Source organism: Rhinolophus ferrumequinum, chromosome 12 (assembly GCF_004115265.2).
Source record: "Rhinolophus ferrumequinum isolate MPI-CBG mRhiFer1 chromosome 12, mRhiFer1_v1.p, whole genome shotgun sequence".
NCBI classification, from domain to species: domain Eukaryota; kingdom Metazoa; phylum Chordata; class Mammalia; order Chiroptera; family Rhinolophidae; genus Rhinolophus; species Rhinolophus ferrumequinum.
In genome coordinates this window covers 30,536,540-30,549,444 of record NC_046295.1, presented here as the reverse complement: position 1 = coordinate 30,549,444, position 12,905 = coordinate 30,536,540, and the positions used below count along the sequence as shown (strand labels likewise).

The 12,905-nt window shown below is 34.7% G+C and overlaps 1 protein-coding gene across 1 annotated transcript in view; it reads left to right on the top strand.

Moving 5' to 3' along the window:
- Window positions 1–12,905, top strand: part of UHRF2 (ubiquitin like with PHD and ring finger domains 2) — a 70,054-nt gene that overhangs the window by 49,761 nt on the left and 7,388 nt on the right. The window contains exons 9-12 of the mRNA XM_033122865.1: window positions 2,231–2,335; window positions 6,485–6,591; window positions 9,929–10,091; window positions 10,768–10,908. Of these exons, the coding sequence (XP_032978756.1) occupies window positions 2,231–2,335; window positions 6,485–6,591; window positions 9,929–10,091; window positions 10,768–10,908 (516 nt within the window). The remainder of the gene's footprint in view (window positions 1–2,230; window positions 2,336–6,484; window positions 6,592–9,928; window positions 10,092–10,767; window positions 10,909–12,905) is intronic.

Genomic DNA, 12,905 nt, shown 5'->3' with positions numbered 1-12,905 from the left:
AATGGACTATCTAGTATAAGGTGGCATTCAGTTGCAAGAATGAAAGATTTTCTGTAGGATGGGTAGATTCTTCCCCATAGCTTAATGAACAAAGGACTGTGCATTATGGAATTACGTATCAGCTATGCCTTTTACTCTTCTGTTTCAGTTATTGTAGTTAACATTATTGTTAAGCTTTCTAAAGAATTTTTCTTGCCAAGAATTTAATGTTTGAAATACTTAATTTTTTTCTTGAAGTAATGTGGTAAGTTCTCACTTAATGTCATTGAACTCTAAGAAAGCTCAAGGTGTTTTCTTTGGGGCTTATCCTCCTGAATGATTGTTTTGATACTGGTCAGAGAAACTGCCAGATAATCCAAAAATAAAATTACTTCTGTTTTCCCCTTGAAGAAGTCTCTATTGTATTTATTCCTGATTTCTTCTTTGGAAGGGTAATTGTATCATTATGAAAAACTTAATGAGGGGAAAAAAAAAAGGTAGAGCCGTTTCCAGTTAGAGACACTCAGGAGTTTGAACTTTACTTTAAAAAGAATAGAGTGGTCCTGGTGTTTAGACCATTGATAACATTTTAAAATTAAAATAGTGTAATCCATATACATAGCTTGAAAAGTTAAATACTAATATGTGATTTATATTTTAAAAACCCACCCTTTTTGGTCCCCATTTTCTGTTTCTCAGAGATCACCACTTTAACATTTTAGTAATTTCTTCTGGATTTACCTCCTTATTTCTAAAAGACATGATTATACTGCTTTTGTCTTTATATATTTTATTTTCTTCTATGGAAGATGAAGATTTAGTTTAAGACACACTGTCCTCCCTTCCTTGCAATGGTTATAAATAATTTTGGCTAAATCAGTACTCAATGTTTGTCTTGTTATGACTTTTGATCTATAAATAAGCAAAATATTATAAACAAATACAATAAAATATAAATACAATAAAAAATACACTTTGTTTTTAATTGTCTTCTTTTTTTTTGTTTGCCTCATTTTTTTTTTTTTTGTATACCTGTCACTAATTCATTCCCGAACTGTAAAAGCCCCGTTAGTACAGTCTAAGGTGATTTTGAGGTTGTTGGCCTGAGCAACTGGAAGAGTGGATTTGCTACTTAGAAAACGTGAAGATTTAGAACAGATTTATTTTTATCAGGGTTGGTGAGATTGGGAATCAACCTCTGAAGTACCTGGTGCTTCTAAGGCCTAAATCCGGGTTCTGTTGCCCTTATCAGCTTCTCATGTGCCCCTTTCTCTAGCCCAGATGCAGGCTTGGGTTTCAGCTCCTTCTTCTCTGCTAAGAATAATTGTATGTTAAACAGATGAATTAAAATACTTCTCTCAAGGAGTTTGATGTACACAAAGAAGTGACACTTATTTCAAATTGAAAGGTATATGGGAAAAATAGTAGGCCATTGAAGTAGCAGAATAGCATGAGTAAACTAAGAAAATGGGTAGCATGTTTGGGTAACATTGAGTAGTTTGGGTTCAAACATAGAGACTCCATGAGGGAGAAGCTGGAGATAAGGCGATAGTAGGTAGGAGCCAGATTGAGAGGACAGTGTGTAATACTTAACTTGGGCTTGATATAAGTCCATTTAATATATTTTAAGCAGTAGAAAATTAATAGCAGATTTGTTCTTAGAAGGATCATTCTGTTTGTAATAGGTAGAATGGATTTGAAGGAACAAAACTGGAGGCAGTGAAGAAAGGTCTTTTAAACATTAATGAGTCAAACTTAGATTATTGCAGTGGAAGGAGAAAAAGATGGATTTGAGAGATTTGGGAGATCAAATCAGCAGTATTTATGAACAAATGGGTTTGAAGAATAAAGGAAAAGATTGAGGCTACAATGACTCTTGCCTTTCTGAGCTGGCTAGGGAACAGTGCCATAATCAAAGATGAGAAATACGGGAGGAGATCTGGAACGCTGATAGTAAATTCTTTTTTACCCGAGTTGAGCTGGAATTACCAATAGACATAATTTGATGATTACATAAAAGTTATTTTGAAATCCAGAATGTTGGGCCTGAACAGTTTTAAGCATCATCAGCTTAAAACTAAGAGCTATATAGCTGGGGAGAAGTAATGTCAGTGAGCCGAAGGTAGAACTCTGGGTGACATGCAGTTCTTAGTTGGAAGCTTTTAGGGTCCGACAATATATGTGAAAGTATTTTGTAATTGTAACTTAGCTAACCGTTCAAAGGTATTTTGAGACTTTATCTGTTTTATAGGTGAGCGAAGCAGGTGTGCATAGGCCCCATGTTGGTGGAATTCATGGTCGAAGTAATGATGGGGCTTATTCTCTTGTCCTGGCTGGTGGATTTGCAGATGAAGTAGTAAGTCATAATACAACCTCGTTCTTTAGAATCCATCTTGATCATTCAGTAAAATACAGAAGTTTTGTCTAGGATGTATCAAATCTTATCTCTTTTTAGCATGACTTTTATGTTGAAGTGGTCAATTCTATACAAGTTACAAGGTAAATCAGTTGGCAGTCTTTAATCTTTGTGTGTATTGGTTTGATTTATATATACATGTGGTAACTGATTTTTGCAATGAAAATACATTCTCTACAGTGCTCATTTCTAAAAAATTAAACTTACTATTTTGGGGATAATTGTAGATTGACGTAACATTAGAAATACTATAGAGATATTGGTGCCCTTTACCCAGTTTCCCTCAATGGTCATATTTTGCAAAACTGTGGTATAGTATCCCAGCCATGATACTGACATTGATACATTTAGGACACTGAACATTTCCCTTACCAGGATCCCTCCTCCTGTAACCCTTTTATAGCCAGGCCTGTATCTATTCCTCCAACCCCTCCTTAACCCCTGACATCCACTAATCTGTTCTCCATTTCTAAAATTTTATCACTTCAACATTCTTTATAAGTGGAATCATATAGTACTGTGTTTCCCCGAAAATAAGACCTAACAGGAAAATAAGCCCTAGCATGATTTTTCAGGATGACATCCCCTGAACATAAGACCTAATGCATCTTTTGGAGCCAAACTTAATATAAGACCCAGTCTTATTTTGGGGGAAACACGGTATGTAACCTTTGGGACTGAGTTTTTTCACTCAGCATAATTCTCAAATTATGGCTTGTATCAGTAGTTTATTCCTTTTTATTGCTGAGTAGTAGTCCATGACATAGGTGTACCGCAGTTTGTTTATTCACCCATGGAAGAACATCTGGGTTATTTCCCATTTTTGTCTATTATACGTAAAGTTGCAATGAACATTTGTGTACAAGGTTTTGTAAACACAAGTCTCCATTTCTCTGGTATAAATGCCCAAAAGTACAATTGCTAGGTTGTATAGTAGTTGACATGTGTATATTGAAACTATACCTTTAAGTATTTTTCAGGAATATGAAGAATGTTATATAACTTGTTACAGTCAGCACTTAGAACTTTTTTTACAGGTCTATAACAAAACAAACTAAAAGTGGAGTCTCTAACTTGTTTTTAGCAACCAACCAGTTGTATTGGATCTGGGCTCTGACATTTCTGTGTGAGACCTTAGTCAAATTATTTAACTCCACTAAACCTCAGTTTCCCCATGTGTAAAATAGAAAAAATAGTATCATAATTTTATATCAGAAAGTCATTGATATTAAATGAGGTAATTTATGTAGTTCTGGGCATATAACAAGGATTCAGACAGTTCTGTGGTCTGGCTCAAAAGCTGATCTTAGTATATGAAACATATAAACATGTAATTATAAAGCTAACAATGAGTACCAAGTTGAAGTGGGATGGGTGTTGCTTCCTTTTTTTCCCCATCTTTTGAATATAGTTACTAGCTAAACATTAAACATTTGTGGTTGGGGGAAGGGGGTGGTAGATGAGGGTAAAGGGGATCAAATATATGGTGATGGAAGGAGGACTGACTCTGGGTGGTGAACACACAATGTGATTTATAGATGATGTATTACAGAATTGTACACCTGAAATCTACGTAACTTTACTAACAATTGTCACCCCAATAAGCTTTAATTGGGAAAGAAAAAAACCGTTTGTGGAGAAAAGTGCTGATGAGCTGTTAATTACGTATGTCAAGCAGTTAATTCTAAGTATTAAATAATGTAAAGAATATTTTAGGACTAAAACACATAGGCTTAGATTGCCAACTAAGATGTATCTGGATGTGTTATATTTTGTAAGCATTTTCAATCTTTTGATCTTTTATTGTAGGCAAGTCAAATCTACAGAAATAGGTGGAGGAAACCTGAATAATCAGCTTTTCACATTCAAGAAAAAAATTGTTCTGAAACCTTTAATTTGGTATAACATTCATGGAGCCAATGATCTTTGTTCTGTTTGGATGAATGGACATGAAACTATTGAATACCTGCTGATAAAGTAGTTAACATTTTAGTCTCGTAACTTCAGAATTAATCAAATGCTAGTTTAGTGTCTCATGTTTGGTGACCTCACCTGAGAAATGAGGACCCCCCAAGATGATCTGCCTCTTACAGTTGTCCTGCGAAGTAGTTTGCTCAGTGATCAGAAACAGACTCTGGAGCCAAGCTGTTTGGGTTTGTGTCCCGGTGCCATCTCTTATAGCTGTGGACCTTAGGCAAGTTACTGAACTCCTCTGCCTCATCTATAAAATAGGGCTTACAATACCTATGTCCTAGGGTTGATGTGAGGGTTAAATGAATTAAAATATGTAAAATGCTTAGCCTAACCTTCATACACACACAGTAAGTGTGTGTTAGGTATTCACAGTAGTAGTGCTAGTACCCAGTTTTGTGGGCATGTAAGGGGTGTTCTGAGAGAAACTGGCAAAAATGGAGCCTGTTTTCTAGACAGCCATGAATTAAGGAATCATTCAAGGTGTCTGGGAAAAGTTGAATGATTTTAATTGTGCTTTACGATGTGTATCTGATAGTCTTTTTTGGGGTGAGAAGATTGGGATGAAGGTCTTTTGCTTGATAAGGGTGATGGCAGGAGCTGGAGCACCCAGCTTATTGTGTTAGGCAGCTGTTTTACAGCCTCTAAGAAGAGTAGAAATTGGAAAGTCATGGGAAATTGAGTCACTCTGGAGCAACTGATGACTTCTTTATGTACACTATTCCCAGGCAGCAATCTCGTTTAAGCTCCTGCCTCACGGGTACAATTTAGGAGAGCCTGGATTAGAAAATGCAACAAGTTTAGGCTGATTATTTTCCTTAGGAAAAATAGCCTGATATAATATTAACTGAGTTCTTACAGTCTGGCAATTTTTCCTCCCAATGATAATTTTGTTGGTGTAAAGATTAAAGTATAGATGAGTTAATAACATAGAATTTTAACTATTTTTACTTGATTATTTGCTGCTTGAAGAATAATTAGAAATGTTTTTGTTCTTCTGTTTTAAACACTGTTTTGGCTTAGGTTGCCCCTCTTGGGCTGTCCAAGTTCCCACTACTTTTTCCTTTCTATCACTACCACAATTATAACTTTAAAAGTTGACAGGGTTATGAATATGAAGATTGTGAAGTCAGTCCAGATACCATTTGGAAGACTATTTCTGATCAATTTAAGAAGTGTTCTGGAGTGTTCTAGATGGACTTATTTATTAGAATTTCTTCAAATGGAATATACACTAAAGATGAAAGTCCTTAATGCCTAATCTTTAAAATGCAGACCTCAACATTAGATTAACAAAAAGGGAATTCAAGGTCTTTGGACAGACTTTTGAAACCTGAGATTTTTAGCTATGACTTTTAAGCCAAAGGAGAAACAAGATGCAAAATAATTGAACTAATTAATTAAAAGAATCTTGCATCAAAGAACCACTATTAGATAGTTTTAGTAGAATTAATTTGTATACTGATAGTTAACTATTCTCAATTTATTTTGAGGTAGAGACTTAATACCAATATAATTTTATAGCTACCACAGAAATATTTGTGAAGCTAGTGTACGTACTGTCTTTTGGCATTTTTTTATTTTTTACATTTAGTAGACACTTTATACAATTAGTGATAGGTGATTATTTAACCTGAATATAATTTGAGTAAAATGTGGGGAACTTGCCATGCTGTTAGGATTTAAAATTTTTAATTTAGCAGCAAACTTGGTTATGGTATAGATTGCTGTCGGGAAATCAGTTTTGGAGTATTTACTAATATAGTATTGATGTTTATTTTAATAACACTACATTAAATGAAGCAACATTCCCAAATCATAAGATTTTATTTTGTAACATTCTATAGATTAATTGATTATATATGTTCACATGAGAATAGCCACTTTTGGAGGTGTTGGAAGCTATATAATTTTAAAGTGAAATCTTTAGATCAAGTGACATAACTTGAAAGTATATTACACACAAGATTGCATTTGAATTTTGTCTTATTTTGGTAGATGCCTTAAGAGAACATGTCAATTCATAACATCCTAACCAAGTGTTCTGACTCTAAAACAAAAATTGATGAAATTATACTTGGGTTTAGGTATCTTAATGACAAAAATCTTCTCCTGCAGGACCGAGGTGATGAATTCACATACACTGGGAGTGGTGGTAAAAACCTTGCTGGTAATAAAAGAATTGGTGCACCATCGGCTGATCAAACATTAACAAACATGAACAGGTACTCTTTATTGTTAGAGTTTGTAAAGACTATTTCGAATTTGGGCTTTGTATAAATGCTTGATTAGAGGACTGTAATTTATAACTAAGACTGTAGAGGAGAATCTTAAATTGAAAGTAAAAGATCTAAAATTAAAATCCCATTACCTGATTATATAATTGTAGCATCCTAACTTATTTTTTCAAATTATTATTTTTAAAATGACATAATTCCCAGTTTTAATACATGTGCTTTGCATTTGAAAACATGTTGAAACCTTTGAAAGAAAGAAGCCTATATAATTTAAGTGAAATTGAGGACAAGGTGGCTTATCTACTACCCCATTGGTCAAAGTTATGTTCTACTCAGCATAGATTTATCTTTTAAAGTGACAAACTTCTTTTTAGAGGAGACTCATTAATGTGAAATAGGCTTGTGTTTGGCAGCCACATTTATGCGCATAAGTGAAACATCAGATAACTTAAAACAGAAGTACACTCAAGGCATTTTTAGGATTTATAACAAGATGTCTTCAAATGTTAGAGAATGTTTATTTAGTTACAAAAGTGACCTTTTCTAACTAAATGCTTATAAGGCATTACAAAAGAGCCACCTTGTGTTGACCTTTTTTCCATAGAAGTATTAATGGCATTCTAGCTTCCCTGGGAACAGAAAATGTGATCAAAATGTTTTATTTCATAAATGCATTCTAATATCAATAATAAATTAAGTAACTCAAACCATCGGTAGCAATGACCGCTTTATAACTTGTTATACTGATAATTTTATTATCGTTTCATAAAGTTGAAATTTTTTTATTCTAATAAGGATGTTTTGTGGGTTATTGAGGAAAAGTCAATATTTTTCGCTTTCTTGAGTCTATTATCACTTGGTTTTAATTAGTGTGCCCTTAATTTCTGATTGCCATGTGAGGTAACGAATATGCCAGTATGGTTACAAAATTTTGTTGCATACCAAGTTATACAGAATCTGTTTTTATGTCTTCCTTCTATATTATTTCTGACAGTAGGATTATTTTACTGAACCAGCAGAGGAGACAGGTCAGATTTGCTGGTGAAAACATTCCTGAGGCAGGAGTCCAGTCCCTAGCTAGTCTTTTTCTAGCAAGATAGCAGTTCTTTAGGAGAAATGTTCTTAAAAGGAGTTAGAAATATTTTGATGTGTTTTTGTCAATGAAAATGTATACTGAATTTGCAAAAGGCTTTTTCAAGTTGTCAAATCTGAAAATTGTATTTTTTCCTTTAATAATAATAGATTATTTTGCTTAAATGAAACTTCTTTTATAACTACCTGCACTTGTACATGATAGATTCTTTTCAAGTTTTTGAAGAATCTAATAAGTATACCCTGTTTACTATATGTTATAATCTCGTTAGAAGATAATTGACAAGTAGTAAGAATGTATTAAAAGGAAGGTAGTGACAATGAAATATTAACTCAAAATAATTTAGGATTGACGTGTCATAGAGACTCTAACATCCATTCAGGTAATTTATACAATAAGCTGTGAGTATGCCTTGTGATTGATTATAAAGAACTCTTGGGCAAAGGTACCTACCTCTGTGTTTGCTAAACACGAAAACTGAAGTGAAAGGCCCTTAGCTCTGACCTACAGTATACTCTTTCCTGACTAGTACATGGTCCAATTCATTTTTGCTTCTCTGCTAAGAAGTAGTTTGACACCTGCTTCTTGCTTTTGAGAAGTTTGTTCTTATTTCTTCTCAGCTCTTCCACTTTATGAAACTGAAGAGGGCAGCAGGGTAACCTGGCACTCCTGTATCAGGGTAGTTCGAGGCAACCGACTGAACTGTGGGGGGAGTTATGGAAGAGCCTTGTTGTTTTGGCTAGTTTCATCCTCTTGGACTCTGTTCACATGCTTGAACAGCCTGAATACTTATATGAAGCTAGAAGTGAGTTAATGCCAGTTAGTGGTGGCAGACATTGTGACTGAAGGTACCTGTGAGCACCACAGCATTCCACTCATTAACATGAAGATAGTATTTGCCCTTATTCTTTCTCTTTAAGAAGATGAGGCATGGATAGCTCAATTGGTATTCTGTAAATAAGATGTAATACTAGCCCTAGAGTTGATGACTATATTTCCTTCTACCTCTCAGAATTTGTGCGCATCTCCCTTTGAGATTAAAAAAAAAGATAACTTGGTAAGCTTTAACTCTTTGACCACGTTTATACAAGTTTTTTTTTTAAGAAACACTTTCTTAAATTTACTTACTTAAACAATATAACTAACTATGATCAAGATATTTTAGTAGATTATTCATTTACTCTGAAGGTCTATTTTTTTAATTTGAGCCTACTTATAAAAACAGTTATACCTTGAACAAGTATTTTATATCCTATCTGATTTCACCAGATTGGGGGTATGTTGGCGTGTGTGTGTGTGTGTGTGTATTTTTGACCTTACATGTTCTCAGTGGTTTCTTTTCACTTAAGTTAGGAAGTAGGTGACTTAGAGGAAAAATACTAATTTTAAATAGATTCTAGTTTGGTTTTTTTTTTTTTGGCAGGACTAAGTTCTCCCAAGAAAGGTCTTCTAACATCTAATAACCTTACTGATTAATTCCTACTAAGTGAGTACACATATTAAGGAAGCTTCAGCTAAATCAGGTGCTGCTTCCAGCTCAGTGTTCCTCCTTATTCCTGTGTCATCAGTAAAATGTAGTGATCTCAAGCAGCCAAAAATCTTTATTGTCATGATTTAGCAGAGACATTTGAATGCTTCAGTTTTATTTAAACTTATCTTTTTACTGGAGGCCTTTAAAGGATATTCTCATATTGAACTTGTTCTTTATGTCTTCTAAACATTAAGGAATCTCTGTTGTCTGGAATGTGGAAAGCGGACCTAGAAAGGTCCTTTGTACCTTGCTACCTTGCTGACAAATTTATTTTTCTGGATTTCTTTCTACATTATTCCAGCAATTTACCTTGCTCCCTTATCAAAAAATTAACTATTATACAACAATCACTTGCTTTAGTTTTCCAACTTTCTCCCTTCCCTCAACGAACGTTATTTAAAGAAAATTCCATGTATTTCTAGTTGTTTTCTATTATACGTGGCACAGATGTTATTACTTTCAGAAGAACCCTACAGGCTATCTGAGAACCAATCCCCTGGCTTGGGGGTGACATCAGAAAACTGATTTGTCTTCTCTGCTGGTGGGGGAAAGCATAATCCTATTATCTGGAATAATATGGAAAGAATCATAGAATCTTAACCATCAGGTAAGGCATAATTCACCTTTTAATTGAGCTAATGATGCGATTATATATTGGAGGAAAGATTACTTGGTATAAAGACTTTGTTTTATTTTTTTAGGGCATTGGCCCTAAACTGTGATGCTCCATTGGATGATAAAATTGGAGCAGAGTCTCGGAATTGGAGAGCTGGTAAGCCAGTCAGAGTGATACGCAGTTTTAAAGGGAGGAAGATCAGCAAATATGCTCCCGAAGAAGGCAACAGATATGATGGCATTTATAAGGTGCTCTATCTGGCATGACCTCTTGTTAGTCATTCTTCCTGGGCTTTCAGGACAGGGTTACCACAGGGAACTACTCTGTTGTGGGTGGGCTGGAGGAAACATTAGACCATCTTAGTTGATATTTCCACTTTTTCTGGAAATACAACAGATGCACACAGTGAGCTCTTAATTTTGATACTTTTAAGGCTAATTTTAAGTCTGTAAGGGCAGTGTTATATTTTCAGTTAAGCTTTTTATAAGTATGTTTGTTCTCTGTGATAAAACCATTCAAATGACTTGGCCATTGTAGATTTCTATTCTTATATATCTTTCAAAGTGATTTTAATTGTAGTCAATTTTCAAAGCAGAGCACATTATAATTGTTAAAATAGGTTGTATTCTTTGTTTAAAAAACAGGCATCTACTGCCACCACTTTTTATCTACCATTATGCAAAATTCTATTAATTAGTGAGCATAATCTTGTTGGTATTTCAAATTTATAGCAATCTATACTTATATGGGAAGTATCTTAATAGGAAATAAGGTCAAAATAATATTTTAGTGAATATTCTTAATTTACTGTTACAGCAAAACAAAAACCACTTAGTTTTGGCAAGTTTAAACCACTAATATGATGGCATTATGACTGAGTTTAAACTTTAAATCTCAAACTAGTACTGAAATATTATGATTTAGGTGGTGAAATACTGGCCAGAGATTTCATCAAGCCATGGATTCTTGGTTTGGCGCTATCTTTTAAGAAGAGATGATGTTGAACCTGCTCCTTGGACCTCAGAAGGAATAGAACGGTCAAGGAGATTATGCCTACGTTTACAGGTTAGATTACATTTATCTAGGATACTTGTATATTCATAAAAACATACACCTCTGTACTATCAACATGACTGTACTATTAACACTAGATATAACCCACAGCAATTGATGAGTGGACTGTAAGGGGTGAGGAATGAAATCATGCACGTATACAGAAGGAAAAGAAGTAAAATGATAGCATTCTAGGTGTCAAACCGCCCTAAGACCAAGAATTGGGCTTGGGAAAAGTTAGGCTGTCAGTGAAAAGCAAAATATTTCCAATTCAATTTGGAAATTACTTGAAGTATGAAGGGGAAAGGATACATAAAATTTAGGTATAGGAGGCCTTGAGAAGGGAAGTTTATCCTAGAGGGCATAGGGGGTGTGTCTCTGGTAGGGGAAGGGGGGAGGTGGCTTATAAGAGTGGTCTGCTTCCTACCCTTCTCACTTTTCCTCACCCCTTTTCTCTCTTCCCCCTCAAAGCTGCTTCCCTGTCCTGTCACCACCTTGAGTGCTGTGCCTTTTTTTTTTCCCCCTTTTGCCCATGCTTAGCTGTTAACCCATAAAAGACTTTGCTGGTTTTGTGTGCATGGTGGATGGTATGGCTGCATTCCCCCTCCACTCCTGTCCACCCCGGACTTTGTCCCTGACACTGACTTCAGAGCATGGTTTGAGTTTATCCTTCATCATTCCCCATTGTTGTGCTTCCTGTAAAGACTACCAGCTTTGTCATTTCCCCTGGCTCTGCCCACACTGCATGTGTAGGGGCTGAACTGTGGGCAAGTGTCTGACCACCCAGGCAGGTGAGTGTGTGTCTTCTAGTGCAAGTCTGTTTCTGTTGTTGTTTTCTCTTTAAACTCATAAGAACTGATTGTTTAAATGAGACCCATCAGCTGCTGAAATAACTGCCAAAATACAGTTGACCCTTGAACAATGCAGGGGTTTAGGGATGTTCACCCCAATGCAGTCAAAAAATCCACGTATTGTCACCCCCCCCCCATGAACTTTCATTTAAAAAGGAAAAAAGAAAATCCACACATAACTTTTGACTCAGCAAAAACTTAACTAATAACCTATTGTTGACCGGAAGCCTTACTGATAACATAAATAGTCAATTGCACATATTTTGTATGTTATATGTATTATATACTGTATTCTTACAATAAAGTAAACTAGAGAAAAGAAAATATTAAGAAAATCTAAGAGTAAATACATTTACAGTACTGTACTGTATTGATACTGTAAGTTTACGTTAATCTGTTTATAGGATGAATCATCTGTCAACACCTGCATCAATATTGTCTTATGATATAAAACACTGTAGATGTTATATGTGGTACTAACATTAGGCATGAAAAATGAAAAGATAATGTGAAAAAATATTTTTAGGTATAATGATTTATTCATTGACAACGAAGAAGCAGCAATATGATTGCCTTATGGTAGCTTAGTGTAATAGATATTGCTTCGCAGTAATAAGGAAATCTCCAAAAATTTTTTCAATATATTTATTGAAAAAAATTCACATGTAAGTGGACCACATAGTTCAAACCCGTGTTTTTCAAGGATCAACTATAATTCTTTTTGTAACTGATGTTTTTAAAAAACCCATTGTTAAACCCATTTTTGAAAGATTTTTTTCCAAATCTGTTCATCAGAGCATGTTCTAGATAAGTTCGATATGAAACTGAGCAGAAGCATGTAAGCCCATCTACTATAGTAAGTTAATGTATCACTGATGAGACCTGAAACATATTGAGCTTTAAAACATGAGGGTTACTGCAGAGCATGTCAAAAAAAAAAGGGCAACAAGTAAAACACAAGAATAATAGGTAGAATTTATTCCTTAAAGTCTAACCTTTGGCTGATAAAGAATTCAGTAATTTAGTGGCTTTACATCTTCCAAAAGCTTTTATTTTACCCCCTAATTTTGAGAGATAATAAATTTGACCCTTAATGTTTTGGTGGTTTTTTTGTTTTGTTTTTTTAGATTGGCTCCACAATTTAGTGTAATTCCATCT